We start from the raw sequence: 17768 nt of genomic DNA, 5'->3' as shown, positions 1-17768 counted from the left end.
AAAAAAAAATGGTTGTCTGTAAAGTCGGTTTACTGACGATAGTTGAACGTGACAACAAACGCCGATTGTGCTTCTTTGTCGCTCGTTCCGCGCTCTCGCTTGCACTTCAAGCCTTACATGGAACGCCTCAGAGCGAGGTAACGCCGCATGAGTTATGTTTTTTGTGCGTGCAGCCGGCTCTATCGAATTATAAGACGTTGTCATGTCAATATTTAAGTAGGTAGGTTACCTATATTTATCATTATTTATCATCTGTTATAATAATTGTTCAAAGTAGGTACTTATCTTAATTTCGTGTCATCAGTCACAACATTTTAAATATTAATTAAGGAATGTATGACTCAAATTAAGTGTGTCTCTTTAACTGGACAGTAGTTTTAACAACACGAACAAAGTAAAAATAAACAGGTGTGGCAATCGAAGCCCAAACTAAACCTCGTATCTTTTTCGAACCATTATCTCGGCAAATATAGATAACCTAGCTATGTGTAAGACTTTATCTTGCTGATAGCGTTCCAGTAACGATCCGATCGTCGAGTGGACAACCCTAAGTTCTACTTTCCAGTAATAGTTTTCCTGTTTGTAGTGAAGTGAAATATTAAAGTGCAATGGCGGGGGTTGGCAGAGGCGACGGGCAAGGGCCAGCGGTCGGAAAACTCGAGTCACAGATTTATTGCATCAAGTATACTTTGTTCTGCTTCAACATTGTACTATGGGTGGGTATCCGATATTGGACGTTTCGTCCAGTTCTATTTCTCTTGTTTACTTTGAATTAGCTTTACGTACGGTTCCACACTAGTTTTCTGTCCGTAGAGTGCAACTGTGGAATTGGATGTTGGGATTTGTTGTGTTTGTTTTCTTCACCCTATGAAAAGTACACATTGTAGAGGATATACGTAATTGATATGACTCACAGACGGTGTGTTATTTTGGTAAATAGTACTGTCATTTCCGGTACATGATGAGTCATTATACATTAAGAACTACATAATATTTGGAAGGACATAGGTACGATTCAAATCCCTAATGCTTGTTGATATCCATGGCATGCATAATATTATAACAAGGCGGCCATTTTTAAAAGTAGGATAGAACCATGTTGAACTATACGAATAACAATCATGTGAATTATTATAAATAGGTTACAAAATTACAATTAATAAAAACAGAGAGTAGGTACCTACTTATTATACCTATCTTTCTTATTAGCTTCTCAGACAGTATCTTACTATTGAGATTTTGTTCCTGAAACCAATCGTAATATCTCGTATTTTTACGAGATTTTATAACGTTGAACTCCCGAAAAAAAAGGTATTTTGCTTTATTTTTGTCTATGTCTAAAAATCATTTTTCTCATTTGCTCATTTCGTCATGAATGCAGTTTGCTAAATAAAGACACAAAAGCAAAAACATTGTTCATTATGCGTTTAACAGTCTGGAATATGTATAGTTGTCGTAAACACAAAGTAATGTCATATCAGATTAGCTGAAATAAAGGGCTACGCATAAAGAATCCGTTTATCAGAACGTTATCATCGCTTGTCCCGTTTTCCAAGTACAAACGTGTCACAGCGTGAATCACATAACCAACCTACTAAAACTAAAAATATAATATCTAGATCTGTTTAGAGAATAGAAAAGACTAGATTTTTTAATTAACTTTACTTTCATAAGCTTTACTACCATTAGAAAAAAGTTTTTCTCTCTAAAAACGAATGACTATAACTACCTAAGTATCGTTTAGTTTTACAAAAATTCCTTCAACATTTAAGATAAGTCAAGTGTATCCATAAAGCTATGATGAATTTATTCACATAATAATAAAGTGAAATAAAGTATCAAGAATAGTTAACATAAAAACAATAGTCCCGTTTATTGGTAGAGTCAAAAGTTTCATAATCTCATAAATTCCGTAAATGCTATACTGAACTCGGGAGACAAAAAGATATCCAATGTTACTCTTTGTAATAGACTTGTTTTTGTAATAATAAATTTTTATAGGTTTAAGTTCAAGCAGCTACCATCCATTTTGCTTTGTTTGTGTGTGACTTGTCTTATTGAGTATATTTCATTTATAGAGGGAGGTTTCATTTAAAGCTTATTTTTGTAAAAAGCTTCCCTTTCATACACATTCAGTATATTGGTAATATCGTCATTCAGTGTGCAAGAAAATCCCTTAAAAAAGGATTGATACGGCCAAAATTTGAGGTGTTGTAAAATAGTACCCATGTGGATTTATAGTTAGAAAGAAAAAAAATTATTCTATAACATTTCAATATTTTACACACAAATATGTTATGAACATAATATTTTTCATATTTTGCCATAAAATATTCTAGAATTAATTTCACTTAAATATTCATACAAATCCGACTGAAGTTTCAATGAAAATCCAGTGTAATGAAAAATATGCTGAGCGAATCATTTTATTAACCAACAACTTTTTAAGTTATTAAACTTATATATAGGTATTTTTCTTCGAGAAACCCGGAGTAAGTATTTTAGTTATCCTAGAAATGTCTGGCTGGAAATATAACCTCTGTAGAGCTGACAAATTGCGGTACATCAACTATCGGGCCAAGTTTTCTACCTTGCTCAAACTTGTAAAATATTTACTAGTTCTTGTCCACTGTCGGTGTTTCTGTGTAGTAGTTTTATTTTGGCTGTCCATTGGGATAAAACTTAAATTACTATTACAGATATAGGCATTGCAAATATTATACACAAATGATGTAAATGCGAAAGTGTGTCTGTCGTCTGTCTGCTAGCTACTTACGGCTACCGTTAAACCAATTTTGATAAAAATTGCAACAGAGACAGCTTGCATCCAAGGGAAAGACATACTTTTGATCCTAAAAAAGCTAAAGAGTTCCAACGGGATTTAAAAAAAAACAAATACACGTGGATGAAATCGCAGGCATCATCTAATTATAATAAGTTCAAGTATTTCGCTAGGGTCCTATCTCATCCGAATATTTTCTATACAAAATTTGAAGTGGCAAAAAAACTGACTTAGTATAAATACAAACAGTACTACCGATCAAAAAGTGATAATATTTTTACAACCATAAAATTTCTACTAGTTAGGAGAGAAAAGACAAAGAATATTCGTATATTTTAGAAACTAGTACAAATGTACGGGTAAAGAAATATTTTATCTTTTTGAATCCAACCAATCCCTAGCATCAAAGATGCAAATAATCAAGCTGAAACTAAGAATCAGGTCGTCACACTAGTACCAACAGTTCTTTTGCAACGCTACATTATCCCGCAAGCAAAAAAGATCCACATCTCTGCGTCACTATACTTTGTCTGCAAAAACCTTTGTCGAGACAACAACACTGTTCGCAATCCATTAGGGCCTCGGCAAATGACGCGAAAAGTTGACTTGTACGTTTGTACGGATTGCTGCGAGAAACATCATACAATACTCGGGGCTGTAACCACTCATCAAAAGCAATTTATCAACTCAAGACCGTGGTCTGAGGGAAATTGGATAATCTAATGAAGAAGCTGCCAATTTTGATAGATAGAAATAATAAAGTTTACGGTGCTATTTAGATCTAGATGTCTGATAGCTCAATTTGGGGTTTCCATTGAAAATTTGTTAAATAAGGTACGTGGTTTAGCTAATGTTTCTCTTTATTAAAAAGGTTACATCAGTAGTTTCTTATAGCTAGCCTAGCTTAACTATTATAATTGTATTATAACTATTATAGTAGTGACTAGCTAGCTTCTTAAGGTTAATTTAATTATTATATTGTTACCAGGAATATAAATATACAAAATATTGTTGATAAGAAATAAAAAAAAACTTTTAGGAAACAATTTTATGCTAAATGCTGATTGTGTTTTTGACAGTTTTAAGTCTGACCTAAAGCTTTGTTCAATTTAAATAAACTCAGAATAGTTTTATTGGAACTCGAATAAGCCCGTATTGTTTTATTTCTCATGTACAAGGAATAAGAAGTCAATAATATTACTGGATTATTTACCTGAATTTAATGTAAAAAGTGAAGAAATTTTGGCATAAAAGCTAATCACCTATCTATTACAACATATTTAAGCCTTGCATACCTATTTTTTTAAATGAAAGTTACCTCCAGAAAGTGCAGTGTGTAAAAATCTGATTTATCATTTCAATTGAGGTTGTAAAACTGAAAATTTACTGCATAGAAGCGTTGGTTTTTTACATCAATTGCCTACGTCATCAGCATCCTCATTTATATTCCTGCCGCATATTACGTACTCCATGTTTTGCTCTTCGCAACCCAAAAACAGACTTTTTGTGATGTTAAAAATTTATAGCGTCGTAAAAACTCATACCGCGTTCGTCTTCTTGGCCAGGGGTGTCTTTGTAAGTGCGGCTATGACACCACAATGTAGCGTACTTGAATATTTAAGATGTTTTTAAGAACCTCTTCTTGAAGGTTTTCTTCTTTGCATCGTATTCCACATTTAAGAGTCGTTACCCCTTTCCTTTAAAATTTTAAGGGTAAGATTTTTCTTGGGATACGGTAGACTCCCAGATCCTGCTGGCTGTAGGTATCCGATGACTAAGAGGATGAGATTTCGACGATTAAGTTGAGGAACTCAATGTGGAATAGGTACAACTTAGAGATACTTTCTAACCGACTTCAAAAAAGGAGAAGGTTCTCAATTCGTCGGAATCTTTTTTTTGTAATGTATGTAGCCTATGTGCTAATCCAGGACATCATTTATCTCCATTTCAAACTTCAGCCAAATCCGTCCAGTAGTTTTTGCGTGAAGTAGTAACAAACATACACACATACATACATACACACAAACTTTCGCCTTTATAATATTAGTGTGATAGTGTGACTAAAGAGAAGGTTACAGTAATACATATCTTAAGGCTACCTATGCCGCAAACACTGTAACAGAAATGGAACAAAATCCAGAAGTGAGCGACATCTTGGCGTAGCTCCAAAAGTCAATTATTGGGGCAAGCCGCAGCGCGGTCGGGTCGAGCAATTATTTCTCTTCAGTGTAGGAACACCTTAACTAATGTTCAGAATTTGGACAATATTTTATAGCATTTTTAACACAGAGACATGAATAGGTCATAATATTTTAAAAAGTCGCCATTTTGTAGGGCCATTCCGCAGCCGAGTAAAAAAAATTGGTTGTCTGTAAAGTCGGTTTACTGACGATAGTTGAACGTGACAACAAAGGCCGATTGTGCTTCTTTGTCGCTCGTTCCGCGCTCTCGCTTGCACTTCAAGTCTTACATGGAACGCCTCAGAGCGAGGTAACGCCGCATGAGTCATGTTTTTCGTGCGTGCAGCCGGCTCTATTGAATTATAAGACGTTGTCACGTCAAAAATTGTCAAAGGGAACGGGTCATGAAAATATAATTTGCATCCATGTGTGTTAGAAACTAATATCTGTGCCTGTGGTGTTTTAGATTTTTCTAAAAATATGTAGTTTTAAAATTATAGGGGTTCAAAGATTTGTATGAGAATTTTTAAGACCGCGTAACTTTGAAACCGAATATTTTAACAGAAATCTGGAAAACCACAGGCATAGATATTAGTTTCTAGAATATGTCTGCAAAATTATGTCTAAGTTCTGCTAGTGGTGCAAGTGTACTGTGAAATGAATAATATTATCTCTGAATTTAACTTATTACAATTTTGAATTAACAAGTGGCCAAAAGCAGTAAGAATTAGTTATTTTCTCCATTTTCATTTATTAAAATGTACTTAATTTTATTTAAAAAACAGCAAATCTACATTATCATACTTATTTTTTTTTTAAATAGGACGCTTTATGATAGATGTGAATAACAATTCCACCATGCTTTTGCATAATTTTATTGTAATCCATTTGATTTTGCACAAGGTTAATTTACAATTCAAATTGATACGTTAACTAACGGTGACAAAAACGAGATTTTCGATTTATCAACTAACTAGGTATTGTACCTAATTGCATCATTGGTATTGTGAGAATAAATTAATTCTAAATACAGTTAATAAGCTTCGAAATAGTCAACTAAACGCATGAGCGACGAATGTGAGTCCAAATAAAAGTGTTTTTATCATCCCGGATTTTTGCTTGTGAGTTAAATGAGCTAAACTTCTACGTACTCAAAAGTAATTTGAGTACATAGAAATCCACGGGACAAGCCAGTAGGGTCCCATTGGCACTCTTCAGGTACGGAACCCTAAAAAGCTATATCATCTCTACTTTAACAGGGCTCTCTCCGTCACTCGCTTCATACAATCGTAGTTCCAATTTCATTTGAATATTAAGCAACCAAAGTCCATGAAATTTTGCAGACATATTCTAGAAAATAATATCTGTGTCTGTGGTATTTTAGGTTTTTCTAAAAATATGTAGTTTTAAAATTACAGGGGCTACAAGATTTGTATGACCGCGTAACTTTGAAACCGAATATTTTAACAGAAATCTGGAAAACCACAGACAATAGATATTAGTTTCTAGAATAGTCTGCAAAATTTCATGGACTTTGGTTGCTTTATATTCAATTGAAATTGGAACTACGTTTGTATGAAGCGAGGGACGGAGAGACCCCTCTTAAATATGTTTATGACTTAATTATGTCAGTAGTTTTATTTACGAAAGGTGCAATAATCCTACCGCACCGTGGTTCACAACAGCTTATAATATTACTCGGGGCATAAAAAACGAAAAGTTATTCCTTAGGTGAAACGAGGATTTACAACATTATGCTTACAACGCGGCGGCTGGCTTCCTGAATTACCTTCTTCTCAAAACATAACCTGAGTAGGGGATAACACGGAATGAATTTATGACAGGAATGTTTGGAAAAATTACGAAAATACATCTTTATAACTTTACGTTTATTGTTTAAATAACAATTATTAATAATTTAACAATGAATATTAAACTTAATGAATAATTCATACAACGATACACATTACGATACGATAAACATTTATTCTAATTAAATATGAATAAGTATTTTTTTAAATATTTATCTTTAATATTTAGTTTTATTTTATTTTTTGTCGTTATTCATTACCTCTTTTCAATCTCAACCTGAGCGTTTTTCAATGAAATCTGATAGTATGATAAAGATAGCTTTTTCCATTCCATTCCATCAGCCTGTATGTGTCTACTGCTGGATATAGGCCTTTCCAAGAGCGCGCCACCAAACGTGGTCCTCTGCCTTCCTCGTCCACCCGCTCCCCGCTACCTTCTTCGGGTCATCGGTCCAGCGGGCAGGAGATAGCTTGTAGCCTAAAAATTAAAGAGTTAATTAAATTAAAGAGTAAATTAAATTTTTGAAAATCTAAATCCACACGGACGAAGTTGAGAGCATCGTTTGGTCGTAAATGTAATTTTGCACAAATAATGCTTCAATCATTCGTTTTAAGCCTATATAACACTAGCTGACGCCCGCGACTTTTTCCGCATGGATTTAGGTTTTTCGAAATCCCGTGGGAATTAGTTGATTTTCCGGGATAAAAAGTAGCTTATGTGCTAATCCAGGATATTATCTATCTCCATTCCGAATTTCAGCCAAATCCGTTCAGTGATTTTTGTGTGAAGGAGTAACAAACATACACACACACACATACACACAAACTTTCGCCTTTATAATATTAGTATGATAGTATGAAGTATGAAGTATGTATGTAAGTATACATGATATTTACTAATATTGGATTATTCTAAATAAAAAGGTCTAGACATGCTATTTATGACATAGTATCTTTCAGTAAGATCGTCACAACTGTCGCCAGAGCCTATTCCGAGACACCTGTGATACGAGAAATAAAGAGCTTTACAATGTCTCTGAACGGGCCTTTTTTCCCGCGATCCAACCTCATCTTGTATACCTACTACTCGAGGGACATGAATGCGTTATATCGCGGATTTTATCTGTTCAACGCGAACTCCCAAACTCCCAAGATGGCTGCGTCGTCAATAAGCAAACAAATGAAATTTTGAAATCTATATGATAGTTTTCGAGGTGTTTTTTTTTTTGTAGCGGTAATTTAGTGTACTTTTAATACTGAACACGGGTCTCCTCTCAGAATGAGGAAGGTTTGGCCACTTCACTAATAAGGTTTGAATAGTCCACCACAATGGCCGAGTGCAGATTGGAAGACTTCATATACCTTTGAGAAAATTATAGAGAACTCTCAGGCATACCAATTTTCCTTCGCCGATATAATAAATATAATTGCTAAAAGCTAGAGGTGCATGCCCAGGATCGAACTTCATAACTTCAACTAGGCTTGATAGCCTAGTGGTTTTAGATTTTAGAATATTATAATTATGATTATTTTGTTGTCATAATGAAAAAAAACAGGTAGATATTCTGTAAAACTTGTCAGCTAAAAATCTCATCCCAAGATAAGACGCAATATTATGTTCTACATACTCCGTAGAATGCTACAAGAACAATCATCGTCAGAGTTCTATAATAATATCAGTTACAATGATACATAAAGCAAGATAATACGCGTAAATAACTATGTTACAAATTATACGTAAGTCCCATTCCCAACTATTCTAAACTTGAAAGTACCAATTATATCCTTGTCACATTGCAGTACTATTATAATATTAATGACAATGATACGACGATATTATACTTAACTATGTAAGTCCTATGGACTAGCAACCGCAATTAGATACCGCAAGCCGCTCGTCTAGATGTGCTGTTGGAGCCAAAGAGACAATCACCTATTTTGTTTTCATTCCTCTGTCATTACTATAATTCCTCTTTGCTGTCTGTTTGCTCTTGCTTGATTTGATTGATTGTGATTGTGATCATCATTAACGGCCGAAATTAATGCTGAATCTATCCGTAATTTAATCCGTTATTTGTCGAAAACGGCCATACAAGTTTGACAAATAACAAGAAACCTATCGAGAGATTACAGATAGGATTGATAATTAATTATCAAATTCAATATAAAATCTGCCAATCCGCACTGGGTCGGCGTGGCAAACTACGGCCTAACCCCTTCTCATTCAGGGAGAAGACCCGTGTTCAGTAGTGGGCCAGCGATAGGTTGGTCATAATGATGATGATTTATTTTCGGTAAATTACTCGCGTGACGTTATCGTGGGTAGGCAAAAATTGGTACGGTTGGTTTTCATACAGCATGGTTGGTAACGAGCGTGCGGCATCCAGCTATTCCAAGTCTGTGGTATGTCCTCTATGTGATGTATTCCTAGTCCAAAGTATTCTAAACTTAGAAGTACCCATTACCTTCGTCACCTCGCAGCACCATTATACAAGTGACAACTATACTCATGTCAGTTGTCACACGTATCTCTTCATACTTGCTTCCGCGTCCTTTGAGACTAGCTAAAATAATAAGGGCCCTACCTCGGCGTTCCAAAACGGGACATTTTCTCGCGATTCAACCACGGCGCGCACTTAGGGGATTTGAATATCTTCCTCTTTCTTCCTTATATCGCATTTTATCTATTTCAGACAATTTACGGGACAAATACGTCGCGAAAAACAGACTAAGTATATCAGTGTAAAACGTACTTTGTGTCAAAGCGGAATGGATAGAACGTTATACTGAACGTGTCGTATATTAAGAAATACAAGGAATTGAGCGCAACGCTTACCTAGAGAGTTGAGTGGAGCTAATTCTGTGAGAGGATCCAAGACGCAGCGACGTTTCGGAACTAGTAATTTAAAAAAATCTGAAATACGTCTGCCCTGCCCGAAAAATATGAACTAAAAATAGTGTCACAGAGCCACCATGTTGAATTTTTCCAAAAAAAATATAGCCAGTATAACTCGGGATGATATAAGGGTTCTAACGATACGCCCTTAGATCAAAAAATATATTCAGGCATTAAGTTGCATTAAATAAACTCATACACATGAACCATGAAAACATTACAATCTTTTATTGGGCAGTCGTGTAAAAATTTGTACAAATAGGTATCTTTCTATTTAAAATCACTACGGTAGCTCGACGAAGCGACAACCTGTCAATCCAGATGATCCAGGCTTTTATGACAAAGACATAGTTAAAATACAGAGGGGTAAAATTGCAAGGTGACATTTTAATGCGAGTGCAATATTGGCTCAGTTCCAAAAGTCAATTATACCGAGTGACCTCGACGGTGCAAGTAATTATTTCCCATTTGTGCGGGAACACCTTTAACGAGTGCACTTTTGAACGATGCTTGACGTACAATATTTTTGGATTTTTGGCACCGAGTCGACACTTCAATTTAATGTGTTTATCATTTTAGCAAAAACCATACAATGCATAACATTTTGAGAAAGTATTCGCCATATTATTTACTCTATGTGTCATTTATCATGTCAAAAGTACAAGTATTTTAGTCCTTAATCGAAGAGTACTTTTGATATTATATTTGATTTAATAGCTTTTATGGTAGATACACCATAAAGTAGCAAACTGCAATCTGACATTTATATCTCACCCTAATAGTTTAATTTTGCTAATTAACCCGGCTTAATAACGCTGTATCGGGCAAGTTGTGTAGAGCAAGACGATTTACTGCTGACGCCACGTGCCGCTAATGTTTGCCTTAGATAAAGCGGTAAAGGCTTGTTCATAATGGAGGAGAACTATTGTATATATTCTAATTAAACTATTATATAATATTCCTCCTCAAACGAGCTCAATGAGACTACCTAACATCCAACTACACAGGATTTGTAAAATATTGCAGTCACACGTGAAAGCGGTGCACACATTCACAGATGCAAACATACTATGGAAGTGAGGGAATAGAAATTTCCACATTTTCATAGATCGATGGGACTGTAATTCAATATGACTGGAGAGAAATCAGGTGCAGGACCAACGTCTTTATGTGCTTTTCCAAAGCACGGCTTTATGCCACCCATACATACCTATTTCCGAAATCCGGGGCTGGTATTGAGAATTTATTGACATAAAACCTAATTACTTTTTGGTCCGGCCCGAGTCTTGAAGCTCGGATTCATGATCCACTATCGAATAGCCACTAAGATCAACGAAGCAGTTATTATTCAAATATTAACCAGTATTTTTAGTCAGAAAATAAATAACCTAATAAATCTATGCACATCTACAGGACATTATTATTACTTGGTACTGATCATTCCTCTTTAGCTGCTGCCAAATTTTGTATCATGCCAATAAATTTTTACAATTTATTATGAATCGTCAAAGTTGCAAACGAAATATCAGCCACGTGTTGATTCAATGTTATGAGCATTAGGTACTTTTTATGTGAACTTTGTAGCTAAACAAGATTTACTGCTGGCACAATGTGACTTTAATTTTTATTTGAAATGTTCAACCTTTTTTCAAATAGTTTTTTTATTGGCTTGCGCTAAATAAGCTTAGTAAAAAGCTATTATGAGACTTAGGTTAGAGCGCAATTGCCTAGAAGAGGCCTCTCACTCCTTCCTCACTCTTGCCTTGAAGGTTATACGTGGTAGGAAATATGGGTAGGGCATTTGTACCTACCTTATGTGGCATTATGTCAATCTAAAATATTACAACATAATTCATTGTAAATGCAATAAATTTTTAGTTGGATCCCCTTTTAAAATGGCAGTCATTGCGAAGCATTTACGCATCCATTGGTCGGACAGTATGAAATAAAGCACAGCCTCGCGAATTTTCCGCGCTTAATGAAATGAGGCTTTAATCAATTCCCAATTTTGCACGATAGTACAACTCTTTAGTTAGAATTAATTAATAAATAACTAGTCTTTATGGTCGTAGCTTTAGGAGAGGGGTAACTCTACAAAATTACCGACCCGAGGCCATAATTCGTCTGTCCATCTAAAATTATGTGGAGCATCTGCCTTTTTATACAAGTTTCTTGAGCTTAATTTTGCTCTGAAAGGAAGCTGCTCACGAAGTTTTATTATATAAAGCTGAAATTTTTCTAATTTGCTACTACGATATTTCAGATAAAAAGTGGCTCCGTGGGTATAAGTTTTATAAAAACCAATGAAGTAATATTTTCCTACCTAAGTAGGTATACGAAATTTCATAGCTTTTTTTTATTTTTGTCTACTGAGGAGTTCCGTAACTACTTTAACCGCAAAAAACCTTTTTTCACCGAATTTCAATCGGACCAAGCTGGACAGTACATACTTTTTAATTATAAGGAAACCTACCTAATGTAGAGAAGCCTGTTAGGCTTGATTCATAACCTTCTTCTTTTTTTGAATGACTAATTAGTAATTATGGCTTCACTGCCATCTCATCTGATGAAAATGTGACGATACTATAAGTAAATAGGCTAAATTTAGGAGTGTGCAACAGATACTACATGGGAGGGCAGTTTATTAAACCCATTTCTAGGTGGCATTAGGAAAAACTAAAGTGCTTTGGCTTTGCCGGTAGGTACTTTAGAGTGAGAACCTGCACAACCCAATCTCCGACAGAATATCCTTCATCCCTTTTTAGAAAATTAATAAATAATATATTTTTATCTTTTTTCAGTTGTTCGGTGCATCAGTCTTCGCGCTATGTCTCTGGATATGCATAGAGCCTGGATTTAACGAGTGGATGAACATCCTTCAGCTGCAGAAGTATTTCATTGGCATCTACATCATACTCATTGGCTCGCTGGGCATCATGGTTGTCGCCTTCCTCGGGTGCGGTTCAGCGCTCATGGAAAACGTTAAGCTTCTATATGCGGTGAGTTAATTCGGTTTTATTAATTAGTAGGCAAGCGCTTGACCACAATCACACCTGATGGGAAGTGATGATGTGGGCTAAGATGGTACCCATTTACCTAGAAGATGCCTATTCACTCTTGTTTTAGAGATACTGGATTGTAATTGATAGGAAACACTGATCGCGGAAGAGTATTCCAAACCTTGGCTATGCGTATGATGACGCATGTTATTATAGTAGATGATAGGTATCCCTTTTATTTGGTTCAAATGTCACAATCGACTAAGAGGTCAAACCAAACATTTATGACTGTACTAAATGACGGACTCAACTTCACCTGCGTAGATTTAGGTTTTTGAAAATCCTCAGGGAACTCTTTGATTTTACGGAATGAAAAGTAGCCTATCCTAATTTCTTTAATTTCTCGAAAGAGAATCTCAGACTAATCAGAAAAAATTAAGATGTGTCATACGACGTACAATTTCAAACACCTATGTCGTCCATATAATGTGAAACTATTTTATGGGGTACATAAACACTTACATACGGTGTTCGGGAGATTTTATAGGCAGGTTTGCAACCAGATAATTTTTCTACTCACTTTACCACTTGTGAAAAGTCTGCATGCTGTTTATCAGTAGAGTTATAAACTATGAATAGTAGTAGGAACTAGGAATATGATAATAATAACAAAGTGTTAATTTTTTTTCTTTTCCAGTACATAGTATCGCAAATAGCGTCATTTGTGTTCGGATTGGTGGGCGCCTGTGTTGTGTTGGACTTCTCTACCTATGACTCCAGCATCCAACCTCTCATCAAAGATGTTATTTTAAGGCTAATGAATAACCCACAACATGAAGGCAGTCGGGAAATCCTTAGGATGGTACAAGAGGGAGTAAGTGATCAATTTATTATTTATCCTCTCCTCCTCCGTTCCTCACTATTATAAATTTCCTCTAAGATTCCTATACCGGCTGATAAAATCCTTAAACGGATCCTGTGCTTGATTAAAATCTATAATTTTAATCAAGCACAGGATCCGTTTAAGGATTTTATCATTTGTTTTTAAAATATTACAATATAACTTAAAGCTAGCCTTATCTAATTACTATACAAATCATGCCCGTGTGGAATGGTGCCAAGAATACTGGCTGAATTTCCGCTGGCTGGACAGCCAGGCTGATAAGTAGATCATGATTTGATGGCAAGTTTAATCATCTGCATAAAACTTGCCATTAAATCAAAAAATCGCATCGGTACGTACAAACAGGCACAAGCAAGCCTGGAAAAATGAAATTTTTGTTCAGAATGAGCAGTGTAGTGCGTAGTACCTACTACCTGGTCATTGGTTGGATGTGCAAAATGTTAGGTCGTAATTGGACAGTACCAGACAGTACTGCAAAGTATCGGATGAAAATCAGAACCAGACCCAAAAAACAAACAGTTGACGAATGTACAGTCGACGATGAAACGGAAGCGGAGCGTAGGGAGCAGGCACGCTGCCCGTGACGGCCGTACTAATCAAATGACCGAAGCGCTTCGTTGATCAATCGGACACTGCGACCGAAATCCAGATACGTAGGTATCTGTAAAAAAAAGAAAAAGCCAGAAACTATCCAGCGACCGCCAGAATAAAATTTTGTAGTTTCCAATAATATTAAAGGATTTTTATACCACCGAGAGGATTGCAACGATTTATTTGTGCGTTTATTTTATCTTCTATCTATAATTTCTCGTAAAAAATTTCATCAAGAAAATAATCTTATTGAAGTCTAGATAATGCCCGCAATATCGTCCCCGTGAATTTAGACTTTTGAAATTCCCGAGGGAATTCTTCGATTTTCTGGGATAAAAGAAACCTATGTTACTCTCCAGACTTTATACCTACTTTGACGTAAGATTTTTTACACTTATATTACCTGTTATCTCTCAAAGCCCCCATAATCCAAACTTCATAGTCGCTGATCGTACCGTCCTGTATTGGGGACAATACGCAGAGAAACTTTCAGCTTTTATAAAATAATGAAGGTCTGGCACGCGCTGACTCTTACTCCATAAGTAAAACAAATAATAAATAAATGAACCATCGCTGAAAATGTTTTTGCAGTCAAACAAACATGCGTGCCAATGCCATCATGTTCATTTTTATTATTTCCATAAAAACCCAAGTAATTAATCAATTTTCATTTTCGCCTAGATTGGCTGCTGCGGAGCTGATGGCCCAATGGACTACCTCCACCTGAATAAGCCTTTGCCATCGGAATGCCGCGACTCTGTCACCGGCAACGCCCACTTCCACGGCTGTGTGGACGAGCTCACCTGGTTTCTGGAATCCAAAACTGGATGGCTGGCAGGCATTGTTCTTGCTTCTTGTATGATTTGCGTAAGTTTGTAAATCTTATGATAGTGTTTTACCTACACTTGAAGAAACTACTTAAATGTTTTTTAAATACATATCAAAATTCCGGATTCGAACCTGCTGAACCTGTGTAAGTTTTTTTATATTAGAATAGCATGATGAAAATTGCCCAATTAATAATTTTCAAGGATGTTAGTTTATTTCTTTTTGGGTTCTATTGGCTCTTTATTAGAGAATCTCGTCTTCTCTTCTCAACTTATTCCCTGATTTTTTTGCCAATATAGTATCATTTTTTAATCACTAAAAATATATTTTTAACCCCCGACCCAAAAAGAGGGGTGATAAGTTTGACGTGTGTATCTGTGTATCTGTCTGTGGCATCGTAGCTCCTAAACTAATGAAACTATTTTAATTTAGTTTTTTTTTTTGTTTGATAGGTGGCTTAATCGAGTGTTCTTATTAATCTAAGAAAATCGGTTCAGCCGATTGAAAGTTATCAGCTCTTTTCTAGTTACTGTAACCTTCACTTGTCGGGGTTATTAAAATTTTTAAATTACACTTGTTGCAGGTAATAAACGCTGTCATGTCCATGGTCCTCATACAAGCAGTCAAAAAAGAGGAAGAAGAATCAGTAACGTACAAAAACTGAAACATTTTAATTATAAGAGAATCTTAATTTTAGACTTAGGTACAAAGTTATAGAAATAGATTTATATATTTTTTATATACTTATAGAATAAAAACGACTAAGAATAACAACGTTGTTAAAAATATAAAGCGGAAAATTATATTATTATTTTTTATTTAGGAAAATTGAAATGTAAACGTGATTTTCTGTTCTTGTAGAAGATTCCTAAAAATGAAATACAAACTTACTTTATGTAAACTTTTTACCACCGTCTAATAATGATAAGTAACCAAAGTGAAATAATATGACATGTAAGTACAAAATGTTTTTTTAAATAAATAAATCTGTATAAACCTGAAATATTTTCTATAATTTCATGTAAATCACTGCAGTTACTACCTACACTACTGACTGTATAACAAAACCAACTCTATGTTACAGCGCAAATAATTACCATCTCATTTCAAAGAACCATCCTCGAGAATGGAATTTTCCATTTAATTTTGAAATTGCCCAGTTCGTTAAAGAAATAGTTGCCGGCTTCGATACTTAAATAAGATTGCTGACTTTAGCATTAATTTCTCATTTACAGGAACTTTTGTTTACTACCTACTCTTCAATTTAATGCGCAAAATAAACAATAAATTATTAATTAAGTTTTAGGTATAATATTACGGACCATATTTATTGTTGGGGTAAATTTCGGTACACATTGACGTTGTTGGTTGAACTTCTAGCCTTTCTATCAGCCATTGAGCCGTGAAACTTTCACATTTTATCTACTATCCTCAGGAAACCTGTACCACGTGGTAAATCTCAGTGGCAGATTAAAATATCTGTCCGCGTGGACATATGTTTTTGAGAATCGCGTAGGAACTCTTTGATTTCCGGAATAAAAAGTTGCCAATGTTAATTTTCGGGATACAAGCTTCCTCTTCACCAAATTTTATATAAATCGGTCAAACGGATGGGCCTTTAAGAATCCCGCGGGAACTCTTTGATTTTCCTGGATAAAAAGTAGCCTATATGTCCTTCTCCGTAATGTACGCTAACTCTGTAACAAATTTTATCAAAATTGGTTCAACTGTTGGACCTTGAAAAGCTAGCAGAAAGACAGACACACTTTCGCATTTATAATATTACAGTATGGATTAATTAAAATAAACAGGCAATATTAAACAATTAACGCGATGCAAAGTTGCTAAATCTGCAAAACTCAAAGTTTGGCTAATGCATCCACAGCTGTATTACGCAAAATAGTTTGTTTCTGCTACAACTACAACTAAAACCGTAGAACGCAACCACAAAGGCATAAATTCATGTTAAGCTATTTGAATTGTTTTCCGTTACTAGTTGTTTGACTCATTTTAACGTTTTATGAATTATGCAACCATATTTGTATGATTATGCAAGCTGAGCTTATTAAAACTAGCTTTTTCCTGCAACTTCACCATAGTAATAGGTATATATATATGGGTAATTTTATAGCCTTATAGCACTCGGAAATAATGTGGCTATGTGGAAAGAATTTTTGAAATCGGATGAGAAGTTTCGGAGATTATCTATCTCCTTCATCAAAGCTTACATACAAACTTCATAATTAAACTGATATTCACGAGTGTGCTTGGCTTATGCTTGTGTTTCAGTCGTATTGGTATAAGTAAAAAAAAAAAATGGTTTATAAGAACTTGTTGGCTACACTAACGTGTGTCTTAACGTGTGTATATGTCGCAGTTATTGTCAAAGCCGTGAAATTACAATCTCACTAATGATATTTTAATTATATTATGTCAGCGGAACAAACTATCCGGGTTCGTTAATTTTTGATCAATATTATGCCTAAGTATAAATAAACACTGGCTCGTTCAGCTCTCTTTGCCTTTTTAGTGGTATTTAACGGTGACCATACTTATGCGCTTGCTTGATATGCAACTGAGCCTTGCATGACGAAAACACAACTCTACACTAGAGTTAGTATTATTCAAGGAAACTACATATAGTACACAAATAAGCACGCTACAGAAAATACAGTTCCCAGTCTATAATTTGCGTCATGTTCGATTGGAATTATAGGAAAAATTCAAACATGGAACGCCCTGTCAATCACCCCGAGTATGATGCACGAGGTTTCCCC

General features: G+C 35.2%; 1 protein-coding gene across 1 annotated transcript; it reads left to right on the top strand.

Annotated features, from left to right (window-relative positions):
• The first annotated feature begins 364 nt into the window (after window positions 1-364).
• LOC123866077 (tetraspanin-2A) lies at window positions 365-15994 on the top strand. The gene is made up of 5 exons (XM_045907404.1): window positions 365-716; window positions 12471-12668; window positions 13366-13542; window positions 14845-15030; window positions 15575-15994. The coding sequence occupies exons 1-5, from the start codon at window positions 609-611 to the stop codon at window positions 15653-15655; spliced, it is 750 nt and encodes a 249-aa protein (XP_045763360.1). The 5' UTR covers window positions 365-608; the 3' UTR covers window positions 15656-15994.
• The last annotated feature ends 1774 nt before the right edge of the window (window positions 15995-17768 follow it).

The sequence above is a fragment of the Maniola jurtina genome, chromosome 6 (genome assembly GCF_905333055.1).
Source record: "Maniola jurtina chromosome 6, ilManJurt1.1, whole genome shotgun sequence".
NCBI lineage: Eukaryota > Metazoa > Arthropoda > Insecta > Lepidoptera > Nymphalidae > Maniola > Maniola jurtina.
Note: the sequence above shows the minus strand (reverse complement) of the source record. Positions and strands in the feature narration are given on the sequence as shown.

Excerpts from the sequence above, each read along its gene's own strand:
- LOC123866077 (XM_045907404.1), top strand. The coding sequence starts at position 609 with ATGGCGGGGGTTGGCAGAGGCGACGGGCAAGGGCCAGCGGTCGGAAAA. Across the intron at positions 12,669-13,365 it reads ACGTTAAGCTTCTATATGCG|TACATAGTATCGCAAATAGC; the intron begins GTGAGTTAATTC and ends TTTCTTTTCCAG. Across the intron at positions 13,543-14,844 it reads TTAGGATGGTACAAGAGGGA|ATTGGCTGCTGCGGAGCTGA; the intron begins GTAAGTGATCAA and ends ATTTTCGCCTAG.